The sequence below is a fragment of the Vipera ursinii genome, assembly GCF_947247035.1.
Source record: "Vipera ursinii genome assembly, chromosome: 1".
Lineage (NCBI taxonomy): Eukaryota > Metazoa > Chordata > Lepidosauria > Squamata > Viperidae > Vipera > Vipera ursinii.
Genome location: NC_139512.1, coordinates 276,860,791 through 276,873,714, shown reverse-complemented (window position 1 = coordinate 276,873,714; position 12,924 = coordinate 276,860,791). Strand labels below are relative to the sequence as shown.

The following is a 12,924-nucleotide window of genomic DNA, read 5'->3' as shown; positions in this document are numbered from 1 at the left end:
GATCCCAGCAGCTGAGTCTGAGGACTCAGATGAGGAAGAGGGGCCTGGAGTGACATTAGAGTCAGAGGAAGGCTCTGAAGAGCTCCAAGACTTATGGTCGGACGAGGAGCCTGTCCCCTCTAATTGCGCTCAGGCTGAGACACAGCTGTGCTGGGAGCCTGAGTTGGACACTAATGAGGAACAGCTAGGACAAATTCCGGATGCGTGAATGCGCAGACAGGAGAAGCGAGTGGGACAAAGGAATGCAATGGGGTGGCTCCAAAGGCAAAGGAGAAGGCATTAGGAAGCCACGCTTTGGCTGAATTATAAAAGGGGGAGGTGTGGGAGGTGCTGGTTGCAAAGGCAACCGTTTGTGCTAAGGATCAAATGTCTGTGGACTGTGTTTGTTTGCCTTGGACATTGACCCAGGACTGTGAGAATAAAAGGGATTGGTTTTTCTTGCGGTTCCTGCCTATTTCTTGGAAGAGGAGTTTATCCTTGTGAGTACAACAAGGACTCACATAGGCTGGGACAGAACATGGGGTATTTTTCTGCTAAGGGGGCAAGACAACTTCACCATGTCAAAGGGACGATGGATGGGGCCATGTACCGTCAAATCTTAGGTGAAACCTCATTTCCTCAGCCAGGACATTGAAAATGGATCTTGGATGAGTAATCCAGCATGACAATGACCTACAACACATGGCCAAGGCAACAAAGGAGTGGCTCAAGAAGCAGCACATTAAGGTCCTGAAGTGGTCTAGCCAGTCTCCAGACTTTAATTCCATAGAAAGTCTGTGGAGGGAGCTGAAGGTTCAAGCTGTCAAACGTCAGCCTTGAAACCTTAATGACTTGGAGAGGATCTGTAAAGAGAAGTGGGACAAAATCCCTCCTGAGATATGTGCAAACCTGCTGGCCAGTTACAAGAAGCGTCTGACCTCTGTGACTGCCAACAAGAGTTTTGCCACCAAGTACTAAGTCTTGTTTTGTGAAGGGGGCAAATACCGGTACTTATTTCACTCATTAAAATTTATCACTTTTTTGAAATGCGTTTTCTGGACTTTTGTTATTCTGTCTCTCCCTTTTACAATAAACCTACCATTACAATTATAGACTGATCATTTCTTTGTCAGTGGGCAATCATACAAAATCAGCAGGGGATCAAATATTGTTTTCCCTCACTGTATGTATGGGGAATAAAGAACGGAACAGGTCAAGTAATGTTTCCCAAAGTACATGGAAGCAGGCTAGCTTGTGGGTCATGGATACCACATGAGGAACAATACCTGAGCTTCCGTTGTGTAGCTTTTGGGGAAGATGCACTGCCTTACAACCTTGTTTTGGTCCACACAGGAGAGAGCTGAGTATTGGATAGTGGTAAAGACATGTAAGTGGCTGGCAGGACATAAGTAGAGGATCCACTCAGCATTTTGGTAATGGTTAGGTTAGGAGTGTGGGGGTGCCAGTCATTAAAATGTAACAACCAGGCTACTCAGTAATAAATATTATTACCATGCACTTTCTGATGATGATTTTTTAAATTTCTATTTATCTGTCAAATTTATATCTCACCTAAAGTAACTCTGCATGTCATACAATAAAACCAGGAATTAAACTCTTTGAAAACCCATTAAAACCATAAACAAGGATAAAACAAAAAAGATGTTTATATACAATATAATGAAAGGATAGGCTCCTTATTAAAAGGAATCCCCAGGTTTAATAAAAAAACATATTATGAGGGCTTTTTTCCCCATAAGGATTGGGGCTAACCTCAGTTCAGAAAGATAATGTTCCAGAGGGCAGGTGTCATGGCAGAAAAGGCCCACCTCTTAGTTCCTTTCAGATGGAAATATTTTATAGGCAGGACTCCCAGCATGCCTTTCCTGCCAGACCTATGGAGGGCAAGTAGATATGCTACAGTGAAAACTATCAATGGCATTATTATAAGTTTAATATATAACAAGAGAATGCAATACACCTAATTTTCTGTTGGGGGGGAAAGTAAATTTGGTATTTGGTGGACCCGAGGTTCTTTGATGGAGTAATTAAGAGGGAATTCAGAAATGAAAAAATTCGGTTCTAAGTCAAATATAGCATATCAGTCACACGGTTATTCTGTATTTTTCTGGAAAGAACATTCCTTAATATGAAAAATGAATAAATTCTGAATATAGACAAAACACTTTTTGCAGATAATAGATTTTATATTGAGTTGTAAATTACTCACGGGGGGGGGAAGCAAAGCATCTCACCTGTATAAATATTTATTATCAATTTCAAGACTTCATTTGCTAGAAAGTTTACAGACCTGCCAATTCCAAATAGTTTTCACAATGAAACAATTGTTTGTGCTCTTTTGTGCCCGGTTTGCCTGTTTAAAAAATGTTAAATCTGCAACCTCTGTCATCAGGATTAACCCAGACACATGAAAAATAATCACCAGAGAACCAGTTACAAAGATAGATACAAATGCTGAAAAAAATGGTGCAGTGAAGAAAGTGCCTTAAGTTCACTATGTGCTTTGCAGTTAACTTATAAATTGTTTCTATATGCAAGATGAAATCATCTTTACATTTGGTGTAAAACATTTATACACATTCTTTACAATTTGTACATTTATTTCAGTGGCTATATAACATTTTATAGAATTTTAGAAGGCAACTAAATTAAAAATAGAACAAGTTTGTGGAAAAATGTCAGTGAAAACAACAAAGAACAGCATTTGTGTCAAGATTACATTCTAGTTTGATGTCGTTTGGTTTGATAGGCCTATTCATTTGACAGACTCAAATACTTCATTGATCTCATAATTACTGGAACAGAATGACAATGCCATATTAAGATAAACTTTTAGAATGCATATAGCACTTGCTTGATAATAAAAAAGCAAAGTTCTTTATTTCTCAATCTTAACCCATATATAAATTGATATTTATGAATTGAACCTAACATCACAGAGTCCATTGTTAAGTAGCTATTATTCTGTTAATCCTAACCTATATTTTAAATCTGAACGATTTAATTTTCCTGATAAAACAGTACAAGATATCATGTTATGACAGAAGGACTCAACATACAGTAATGAGCTCAGAAAATTTCCTATCATGTTGGTTGTGATTGGGTATGTGCTACTAAATATAAGGATGTAAAAGGGAGGGAACCCTAACACATAAATTGATAATTAGTTAAGTGTGTATGGTTTGGACCACTGGATGAAACAGTTTTTTCCAGATGTTCAGAATATCTGTATCTACTGTATATAAACCCAGGAAGGAAAATATCACAGCCTTAGAAGGCATCTGAGGTACAAGAACAGCCCTTAAGGAGAAGTAATCCATATAAATATATATTTATATATATTACAGAAAATTAATGTTATGGCTATAATAGAAATGGGATGAATCTCTCCTTTCCATAGAACTTATCTGAAAGCTAGAAGGCAGTTTAACAATTATGTATCTATAGATCCTAATATTGGCTTTCTTATCCTTTTAAGATCTGATCATTTTATGCTTTTGAAGAGATTAGGATGCTTAACTCTTACCTAACATGGGCAAGGTAGTTAAACTAAAAAAAAAAATCAGATATCCATGTTTGTCCACTCCAGTTTAGAACAATATATCTTTTTTAAAAAAGTATCTGGCAAACCAACTTTGGCAATTTAGTCTCATCAAATACAGTACTTTCCAGCTCCATTTCAATAACAGCTAGAGAAGGAAAACATGTAGGGTCAAAAATAATGATAAATATCCAGGGCTATAAGGCTAACAAAGTAAACATGTAAAGTTTTTCTTCTTTTCTAAGGTTCATTTTTAGAAATTATCTTTTAAAAAAAGGCTTTTTGGATGGCAAAATCTTCCACTTCTTTATTTGCACTTCCCCCATCAATAATCAAAAAAGTACTTTGGAGTTGTTCTTCATCTGCCTTCAGCTACATCATAGGAAAGCGACTGAGAGCCTGCCTCAGTTTCTGTGCAATCTGAAACACACAGGGAATGTAAAACTTAGGACCCTGGAATGCTCTTAGAATTCCTCCCCCCCCATCAATCTGATATCATGGAAGAAAGAATGTTACACAATTTGTTCCTGTGGCATGAAATAGACATCAGAAACAAATCCAAACAATAATTCAAAGAACGTAATTATTCAGAAGCATACTTTAGCACACTTTTTTTTTTAATCCCATTTATATCCTGCCCTTCTCCGAAGACTCAGGGCGGCTTACAATTTAAAGCACAAATCAATGTGCTTTAAATTGTAAATGACTTAATGACTGCGATACTAAAATCCATGACATGTGATATATTTTACAACAACAACAAAAATAAAACCTGGGTACATTTCACTATGTTCTTCAAAACCAGTTTGCAAGTTGGCTAATTTATTTCAAAGATGAAAAAAAAGACATAATAGAGCTGGCTAAAATGGCAGTTCATTGCAAACAGGTGATTAAAAAGCTGATTGATAACAACAATGCAATATTAATCTCCAGCTACCAATATTATTCAGGTCTGTTTATATATATATATATTATATATTCATCTAAATGGGCAGTAGCTTTTGGACAGGAGTTAAATGCAATTTAAACTACATTTCCTCTGCCTCTTTGGTATGGGGTTCAGGTGGTAAAATTACAGAGAATTAAGTAGAATAACTGCATGTATCTTAACCATTCCCCTTTCTCTGAAACGAATGAAAGAATTGCTAATGAGTTGCCAAGTTTAATTCAATGTGCATCCTAGCCAAAAAGAAAGTGCCAGCTGCAAAAGTCTCATGCAAAATGTGCAATGCAGGAAGGATTAGCAGTGCCAAGCAGCATTTTCTAAGGGAACAAAGGGAAATAATTACACATCTACATTTTTAAAGTGAAGATTTTCACAAGTGATTTATGAAACAATAGATAAAACCATAAATATTCACTTAACTGTCTATTTAAATATTTAAAGTGTATATAATCAAATTTGAGCACAAAGAGCTCAACTCTATTTAGAAGAACAAGTAACTGTGTAGCTGACGGACATAAAAAGAGCACTATATTCAGTACAGCTTACCGTTTCATAGAATTGTGCCTGCTGTTCCAGGTACAGACGCATCACAGTATTATAATCATAAATTCGATTACTGTGGAAGTGATTCATCTCCGCTGTTAATGAAAGCCAAGTGACATTATTATATCCTGATTTTTAAAACCTTCAGTTTTATTCATTATTTAGACATTTAATCAAAAGATACTTTAGTGCAAGGCTTATTATTATTATTATTATTATTATTATTATTATTATTATTATTATTATTATTATTAGTATTATTTGGCCATGGCCTATATTGTGCTTATTTTTAATTGTTCAGACTCCAAGAATCACAGAAGATTTTGCTGTGATGCTGCGATCTGGTCTGAAACATTACCTTGTAATGCATAAGACATGGTGCTTGCACGTGTCAGCATGTTTTGTTTATCTTGGGGGGTAATTTTGCTGGTAGCAATCAGTTTATCACTTTCCTTCACTTTTTCTATTGCCCCCTGTTAAGAAAAATATACCATGAACCATCATTGAAAAAATTATTTCAAATGCTACAATAATATTATTCAGTCCCTGAGTAGTTTCAAAACTGTTTTAACCTGCAAAACCTGATATTAAGCGTGAGCAGTAATGATACTGAATATTTTCAAATATCATGGTCCAGGCAACCATAAATAAAATCAAACATATATTAACTAAAATACTTATGCATGTGTGACATGTGAAGTATCTATTATCCATCCAACCCATCTGAACATTTCCAGCTATCAACTACTCTGGTTCTTAGCAAATAGCTAAAACAAGATCAGTTTGGTCAACAGACGTTTCTTTCTTTAAAAAAACAGGCTTTTCAGATATTGATAAATGACCAAATAGGTATTTATTTCATTATGAGGTTATACATAATATAAAGCCATAATATGATTTTGTAACTTTTTATTGTTCTGAAATGTAATGTCAGTACAAATAAATTGTAATAAAATACGTCTGATAAACTCATTTTGAACTGAATGGGTTCATACTGAGTGACTTTAAAACTTCTACCGATACTAAAATAACTAGCATTCACTCTTAGAAAACCCATACTACGTAGTCTCTCACCTTATGAGCACCTATTATATCTGGAAAGCAACCAAGAAATCCTTTGTATTCGTGATTGGTCTCCATCAGAAAATGAAGATCCTTCTTTGGCTAATAAAGAAATAGTAAGTAATTCTATAATACCATGCCATAATAAGTCCATAGTTAAAGTAAAATGACAGAATATAGAGAAAAATACTTTTTAAATATTGATAGCTCAAAAGGACAACCCAGATGCAAAATATGCATAAATATTTGTGTAATGTATTGGACAGTTTCATATTATAGTATTCCTTTAAAAATAATTTGCAATCTCTCCCAAATGTATTTTCTTCAGATATTTAAGAAACTCTACCCCTCTTAATTCTAGGAATTTAAGTCTACTTTATTTGGAAGGTACCACTTAAATGAGTATTTATTTAAAAAAATAACATGAAGCTTGTTTTTCTTTTAAAGTTAAAATATTTCCATGTTATATTTTAAATCTGTTTTGCTAACCTGATAGTCATTGTGCGTTATGTCACTTGAAAAAAAGTAAGGTAATCATCAGAGTAAAGAAAAAATAAACAGAAAAGACAGCAATAAACAATTTATGTAACACTAACTTACGCAGGAGCTAGGGCATCAGACTAGAAACTAGAGACCATGAGTTCTAGTCCTGCTTAGGCACAAAGCCATCTGGGTAACTCTCTTTCAGCCTAGGAAGCAGCAATGGCAAATAGGAAACTGCAGGGACTAGTCCAGGCAACTGACGTGAGTGAGTGAGTGAGTGAGTGAGTGAGTGAGTCAGTCAGTCAGTCAGTCAGTCAGTCAGTCAGTCAGTCAGTCAGTCAGTCAGTCAGAAATAGATAAATAAATGGGGGGGGGGGGAATTGAAGACAAGCGCGTGCACACAAACCACCCTTTGTGTACACAGATAGTTTTCTCATCATAATAAGACAGAATATACCTGCTCTGCCACAAGACTGGCTATTTCTTCATACGTTTTTCCTGCTTCAGTTATTGCTTCATTGAGGTCAGACTCTCCTAAAAACAGCAATGACATATTTCAGCAAGGTTTTTTGTTATATAGTCGACAACTATTAACAATATTTAATTTTAAAAACACAGTTTAAGATATATTTGCTCTTGGGTAATTTTCTATTATCATGTTCAATAAGATTTTGAATACTCATTAACTTACATCAATATTTAATAAAAACTTCTACTTATAAGTTAATTGAAATGTCAAGATGTAGAACATGCGGGCAGCAAGGAAAATATCTGCTTTCAATAATTTCGGTAATTGTCAACATAGCAAAATTAATCAGAAATGATGACATTAGAATGTAATTTTCATTTTTTTATTATTGGGCCCATTAAATATAAAACAGCTACGGTATATTTATTATAGCGCATGAAATTTAGGAATAAGCAATAAGTAGCCTCTTAAATGTATTAGATTACAATACCACAATTATTTATTATTGGGCAAGTTTTGTTGTTGTTAGCTGCAAAGTCGTGTCCGACCCATCGCAACCCTATGGACAACGTTCCTCCAGGCCTTCCTGTCCTCTACCATCTTCTGGAGTCCATTTAAGTTCACGCCTACTGCTTCAGTGACTCCATCCAGCCACCTCATTCTCTGTTGTCCCCTTCTTCTATTGCCCTCAATCTTTCCCAGCATTAGACTCTTCTCCAGTTGAGTCCTTCCTTTTCATTAGGTGGCCAAAGTATTTGAGTTTCAACTTCAGGATCTGGCCTTCTAAAGAGCAGTCAGGGTTGATCTCCTCTAGGACTGACCGGTTTGATCGCCTTGCAGTCCAAGGGACTCGCAGGAGTCTTCTCCAGCACCACCGTTCAAAGGCCTCAATTCTTTGGCGCTCAGCCTTTCTTATGGTCCAACTTTCACTGCCATACATTGCAACTGGGAAGACCATAGCCTTGACTATACGCACTTTTGTTGACAGGGTGATGTCTCTGCTTTTTAGTATGCTGTCTAGATTTGCCATTGCTTTCCTCCCAAGGAGCAAGCGTCTTTTAATTTCTTGGCTACAGTCCCCATCTGCAGTGATCCTGGAGCCCAGGAAAATAAAATCTGTCACTACCTCCATTTCTTCCCCATCTATTTGCCAGGAATTGAGAGGGCCGGATGCCATGATCTTGGTTTTCTTAATGTTAAGTTTCAACCCAAGTTTTGCGCTCTCCTTCTTCACCCGCAACAAGAGGCCCTTTAGTTCCTCTTCACTTTCTGCTATTAGAGTGGTATCATCTGCATATCTTAGGTTGTTGATATTTCTTCCGGCAATTTTAATTCCAACTTTTGATTCATCAAGCCCTGCCTTTCTCATGATGTGCTCTGCATATATGTTATATAGGCAGGGAGACAGTATACAGCCTTGCCAGACTCCTTTCCCAATTTTGAACCAATCAGTGGTTCCGTGTCCAGTTCTCACTGTTTGGGCAAGTTTATTAGCCCCCAAATCCAAAATTATGGAAATTACTGAGTTACCTATTTTGTTGTGATCTGATTCATTTTTTATATATTGATGATAGCATTTATTATGATAAGTAGACATCACAAATGTAAACTGAAATATCTAGATTATTGAAACAGAATATGCTGGTAGCAATTATTGACTTAAATTTCTGAACCTGATATCTGATTCCTACAAATAGAATCATGCTAAAGTAATTACAAAAAGATGACACAAACTTTTTTGTGAAGCTCAAAATGGAAACAGGTCAATGCTGTTTTGAAAATATGCATATATATCAAACTGAAACATACCTTGATAATTGCTAGTACTGAAAACCAGTGCCAAACCCTGTAAAGCTTTTCCTATTTTCTGATATTCCTTGGGTAATGCTGGAAGAAAAACACATCTACAATGTATCTGAATAAAGGCAAACATCTTCAGTAAATAACTAGATACAAGATACTTTCTGGACATCCTATTGGTGTAAAGACAAAAGTTCTTAAGTCTTGCACATTCTCCCCCTATTTCATTTCCCTTATCTTGTTTTACTTCCTCAGTATCTCTTGCTACCAGGTTTGTAATGCTTATTTTTGGCTAGCAGTAGCACCCAAGACAGAAAAATATAATGTAGATCAAAATGTATTCTAACTATATATTTTGAATTCCAGATAACAAACAAAACCATCAGCTTTTCCCCAAGAGCTTGCTAAAATTAAGTTTTTAAGTGTTAATATGGCAAATATTTATGTGAATATGTTTTGCAAAGCCATTATATTTGATGTATGATTATTGCACTGATAGTTATAAGGTTTACATGTGAAACATACATTTTCATTTAATGAAAATTAAATCATTAAAGCAAATACAAACACTTACGTCCTGTACAACGTTTCCAGTGTTCATGGCCTACTGTTAACAACTCCTTAACTCCATCATCCATGGCTTTAGTGAATCTGCCAACTGCATCACACTTCTGTTCGCTATGTAGAAATAATAATAATAAAAAAATCCTGAATCAGACAGTGGAGAACTTTAATTTCTCTGTTGCCTAGCAGGCTATATATTTACACTCTCTCCCTTCTTTTGCCAATTGTCCACTGAAAATAGTTTTAAATTCTGCGTGAATTTTAATTATATACTATCAAGCTATTATATATAAATAAATTAGCTTACTGGCATTAAGAATCAATTTCAAATCATTAAACATTTGTCCATTCTGCTTGGAGAAAGAACATGCTCAGAAAGAACACTTTTTTAGCCTTTTTGGCCCAGTGCAGTCACAATGCTGCCATTATTCAGCATGGAGAAAAGTTTTAAAATGGGTGAGAAGAATGCATGCTCTCTTCACTATTCCATTTTTTTTCATGAAAAATTCTCTTTGCTTGCTTTATAATTGTACACAACATCCACAAGACAGTCTGGTTCAAGCTGAACATTCTACACAATCCAGTTGGCATTATCCATTTTTAAAATTAATGCTATAAAATATTTAACGATGGATGAAAGCAGAGAGAGTACACCATAAAGGAGACTAGGAATAGCGAGTATGTAAAGCAAAAGCATTATGAATCTCTTAAGTATGCCTGGCTCTTATAATCCTTAATTACGTTTAAGGCTAAATATGTTTTCCCACAGACTAGATATGTTAGACATAAGAGAAAAAAAGGCTTTCAGGCGGCCAAAGATGAAGAGAGGGAGTCTCATTGTCTGAGTTGGTCAAGCAGGAGGGGAGTTGATAGTTTGGGTGACTGAGAAAGTGGGAGAACACTCACTCTTCTCTAATTGCTGTAAGGAAAAAAGCAACTGCAAGTCTCCCTTTCCATTTCTCACCTCTGTCCTTCATTGCTGCCATTCTCTTTCATTGCTGGGGACCCCAACTCATGGAAGGGCCTTGGGACCCATAGAAATCTATTTATGCCTTTGGCAATAGTCCAAAATTTGCTCTCAATATGGAAAATAATAAGAATTAGCTTGCTAGTATACACACCTGTTTAAATGAGCCTCGCAACAAATAGCAAAAGAGTTTGGCAACAGTGAAAGCAAGATTAAAGATACACTTGTATGACTTTGCTACTTTTTTCATCACTTTTGTTCTATTGTAACAGAGATGGGGAAATCCAGTAACTTACATTTCTATCATATCCAAATCAGGAGCTTCCGGTTCCATAGTAGAAAATACCATGACACCAACAATCTCATCTTTTTCTGCCTTCCTTTTACCAGTTTTCCATTCCTAAATATGAGATATAAGGGATGCACATTCTAGTATTGAACACTTCCCCATGGTCTTGATGAGGGCAGGAACTTAGAAAGCTCTTCTGGCTCTTTCACAGCTAATATGCAGACCAAATATACCTAATCACCATGATCATAAGAGCCATATAATCTACAATCTACCATATATTAGAGCCTTGGTGGAGCAGTGGGCTAATGCCTCCTTAAGTAACACCAGCTGCCTGCAATTAGTGCAGGTTCGAGTCCCACCAGGCTCAAGGTTGACTCAGCCTTCCATCCTTCCGAGGTAGGTAAAATGAGGACCCAGATTGTTGGGGGCAATTAAGCTGACTTTGTAATAATGCTGCTGGGGGGGGGGGACGAAAGCCCTAACAAGCAGGCATATACATAGAATGAAGGCTATTGCTAAGCAGATTGGTTTGTGCTTAAATTGTAAGCCGCCCTGAGTCTTCGGAGAAGGGCGGGATATAAATGGGATTAAAATAAATAAAAATAAAAAATATACAAAAGAGCTATAGAAAATGGTTTAATGAAGCTTAAGAGGCAGCTATTTGAAAGAGAGCTGCTCTTAAATCTCTGCAGATACACTTGAGAGTTTGTGAATTATGGCTTGCTATCAGGTTTCACTATTTTACTACTTCCCTAAACTACAATCTAAATAAAGCATAGCTTAGAAGTTGACTAGTGTTCATAGCAAACATTTTGTACAAGAAATATTGTACAAGAAAAATGTTACATTTTTTTCTATTAAGAGTTATCCACCAATTCATTCAAAAAAAAACGTAAGTAAAATGTTACCTTTTCATCATGGAAACTAAGGAATTGCTGAAAAACGTCACTTTCTGAAATAACTGGGTGACGACACATCCTGGTCAGCCAAGCTTGTAATCTCTCCATCCGCATTTTGATGAATTCTTCTTCAAAGCGTCCTGCAGCCAAAACAGGACTGCTACTATCATCCATGTTTTGATGGTATTTTTTTAGATCAATCACTAAATATTTTGACTAGCCTGAGAAAATATGCGTATTTCATGAATTCACCTAATGTCTATCTCTTTTTTTCCTCAAACTGAAAATACTCAATTTATATATTTTGTATAATGTTTAATTTTTTATGGCAAGTATTTTCAGCTTAAGGCAAAAGATTGCTGACATAGAATATTTAGTTTTCCCTTAAGAATGTTGAAGTGGTAAAAAGTAAAAGATGTATGTGAACGATAGGCAAATATGGGTCATACAATAAGCCCATCCATCTTCTAAGCTGTCTCACCATCTCAGCTCCCTTTTGATTTCCTTTCAAAAATATTGCCTTTCTCTAATACTCTAGCCAGCAGATTTTTGAAATTAAATCTCCTCATTTAGGAATATAACTGTATCCCTTTTAAATGGCAGAGCAGGTAGCCAAGGATACCTTTCGATAATGCTAAAGAAAACAAATACATTTTCTGTTTTCAGTTTCCTTAGCATTACGGAAATGTATGTGGTAATTCAAGGTGCTGGTAATGACCTATAAAGCTCTAAATGGCTTGGGTCCGGATTATATAAGGCAGACATGTCAAACACAAGGCCCGCGGGCCACAAACGGCCCGCCACATGATTGAATCCGGCCCGCACAACTCTCCCAGAAATTACAAAGGTCCGGCCCCCACCACCTTGGCGCCGGCCCAGCTGAGCACTTGCTCAGTAGGAGGCAAGTGCACGTGGGCTGGTGGAACCCAGCACCATTTGCATCTCATTAGTCTCCTCATTAGTCTCCTGCGGCTCCAAAAAAAAAGTGGAGGAGGAGGAGGTAAGAGGGAGTGAGGTGGGACGCAGGGGGGGAGGACGAGCAACACCCAGCCGGTGAGGGGGAGAGATGCCCAGGCAGGAAGGCAGACTTGAGGTAGCCGGAGAAAGAGCCACAGATGGCTCCTCTGCCGGGCTTCTTTCGCACACGGGCTCCTTTGCCAGGCGCTGCTGAGAGTGAGCAGAGGCGCCCGACCCGGATCTTGCAAGGCCCGGCTGAGATGCGCCCCCAGCAGCGGAGCCACTCCGGTTTCTCTGCCGGGCTTCTTTCACACACGGGCTCCTCTGCCGGGCTTCTTTCGTGTGCGAGCTACTTTGCCGGGCGCTGCTGAGGGCGAGCAGAGGCGCCTGGCCTGGATCCT

The 12,924-nt window shown here is 37.2% G+C and overlaps 1 protein-coding gene across 5 annotated transcripts in view; it reads right to left on the bottom strand.

Annotated features, from left to right (window-relative positions):
• Nucleotides 1-2,230: 2,230 nt before the first annotated feature.
• SNX9 (sorting nexin 9) overlaps nt 2,231-12,924 on the bottom strand; it is a 43,332-nt gene continuing 32,638 nt past the window's right edge. For all 5 annotated transcript variants that reach the window (XM_083352774.1, XM_083352773.1, XM_083352775.1 and 2 more), the window contains 9 exons: nt 11,576-11,706; nt 10,672-10,775; nt 9,419-9,522; nt 8,854-8,931; nt 7,033-7,109; nt 6,105-6,194; nt 5,389-5,503; nt 5,034-5,125; nt 2,231-3,961 (listed from right to left, as the gene is read on the bottom strand). In XM_083352774.1, coding sequence (XP_083208900.1) covers nt 3,914-3,961; nt 5,034-5,125; nt 5,389-5,503; nt 6,105-6,194; nt 7,033-7,109; nt 8,854-8,931; nt 9,419-9,522; nt 10,672-10,775; nt 11,576-11,706 — 839 coding nt within the window. In that variant the 3' untranslated portion in view covers nt 2,231-3,913. The remainder of the gene's footprint in view (nt 3,962-5,033; nt 5,126-5,388; nt 5,504-6,104; nt 6,195-7,032; nt 7,110-8,853; nt 8,932-9,418; nt 9,523-10,671; nt 10,776-11,575; nt 11,707-12,924) is intronic.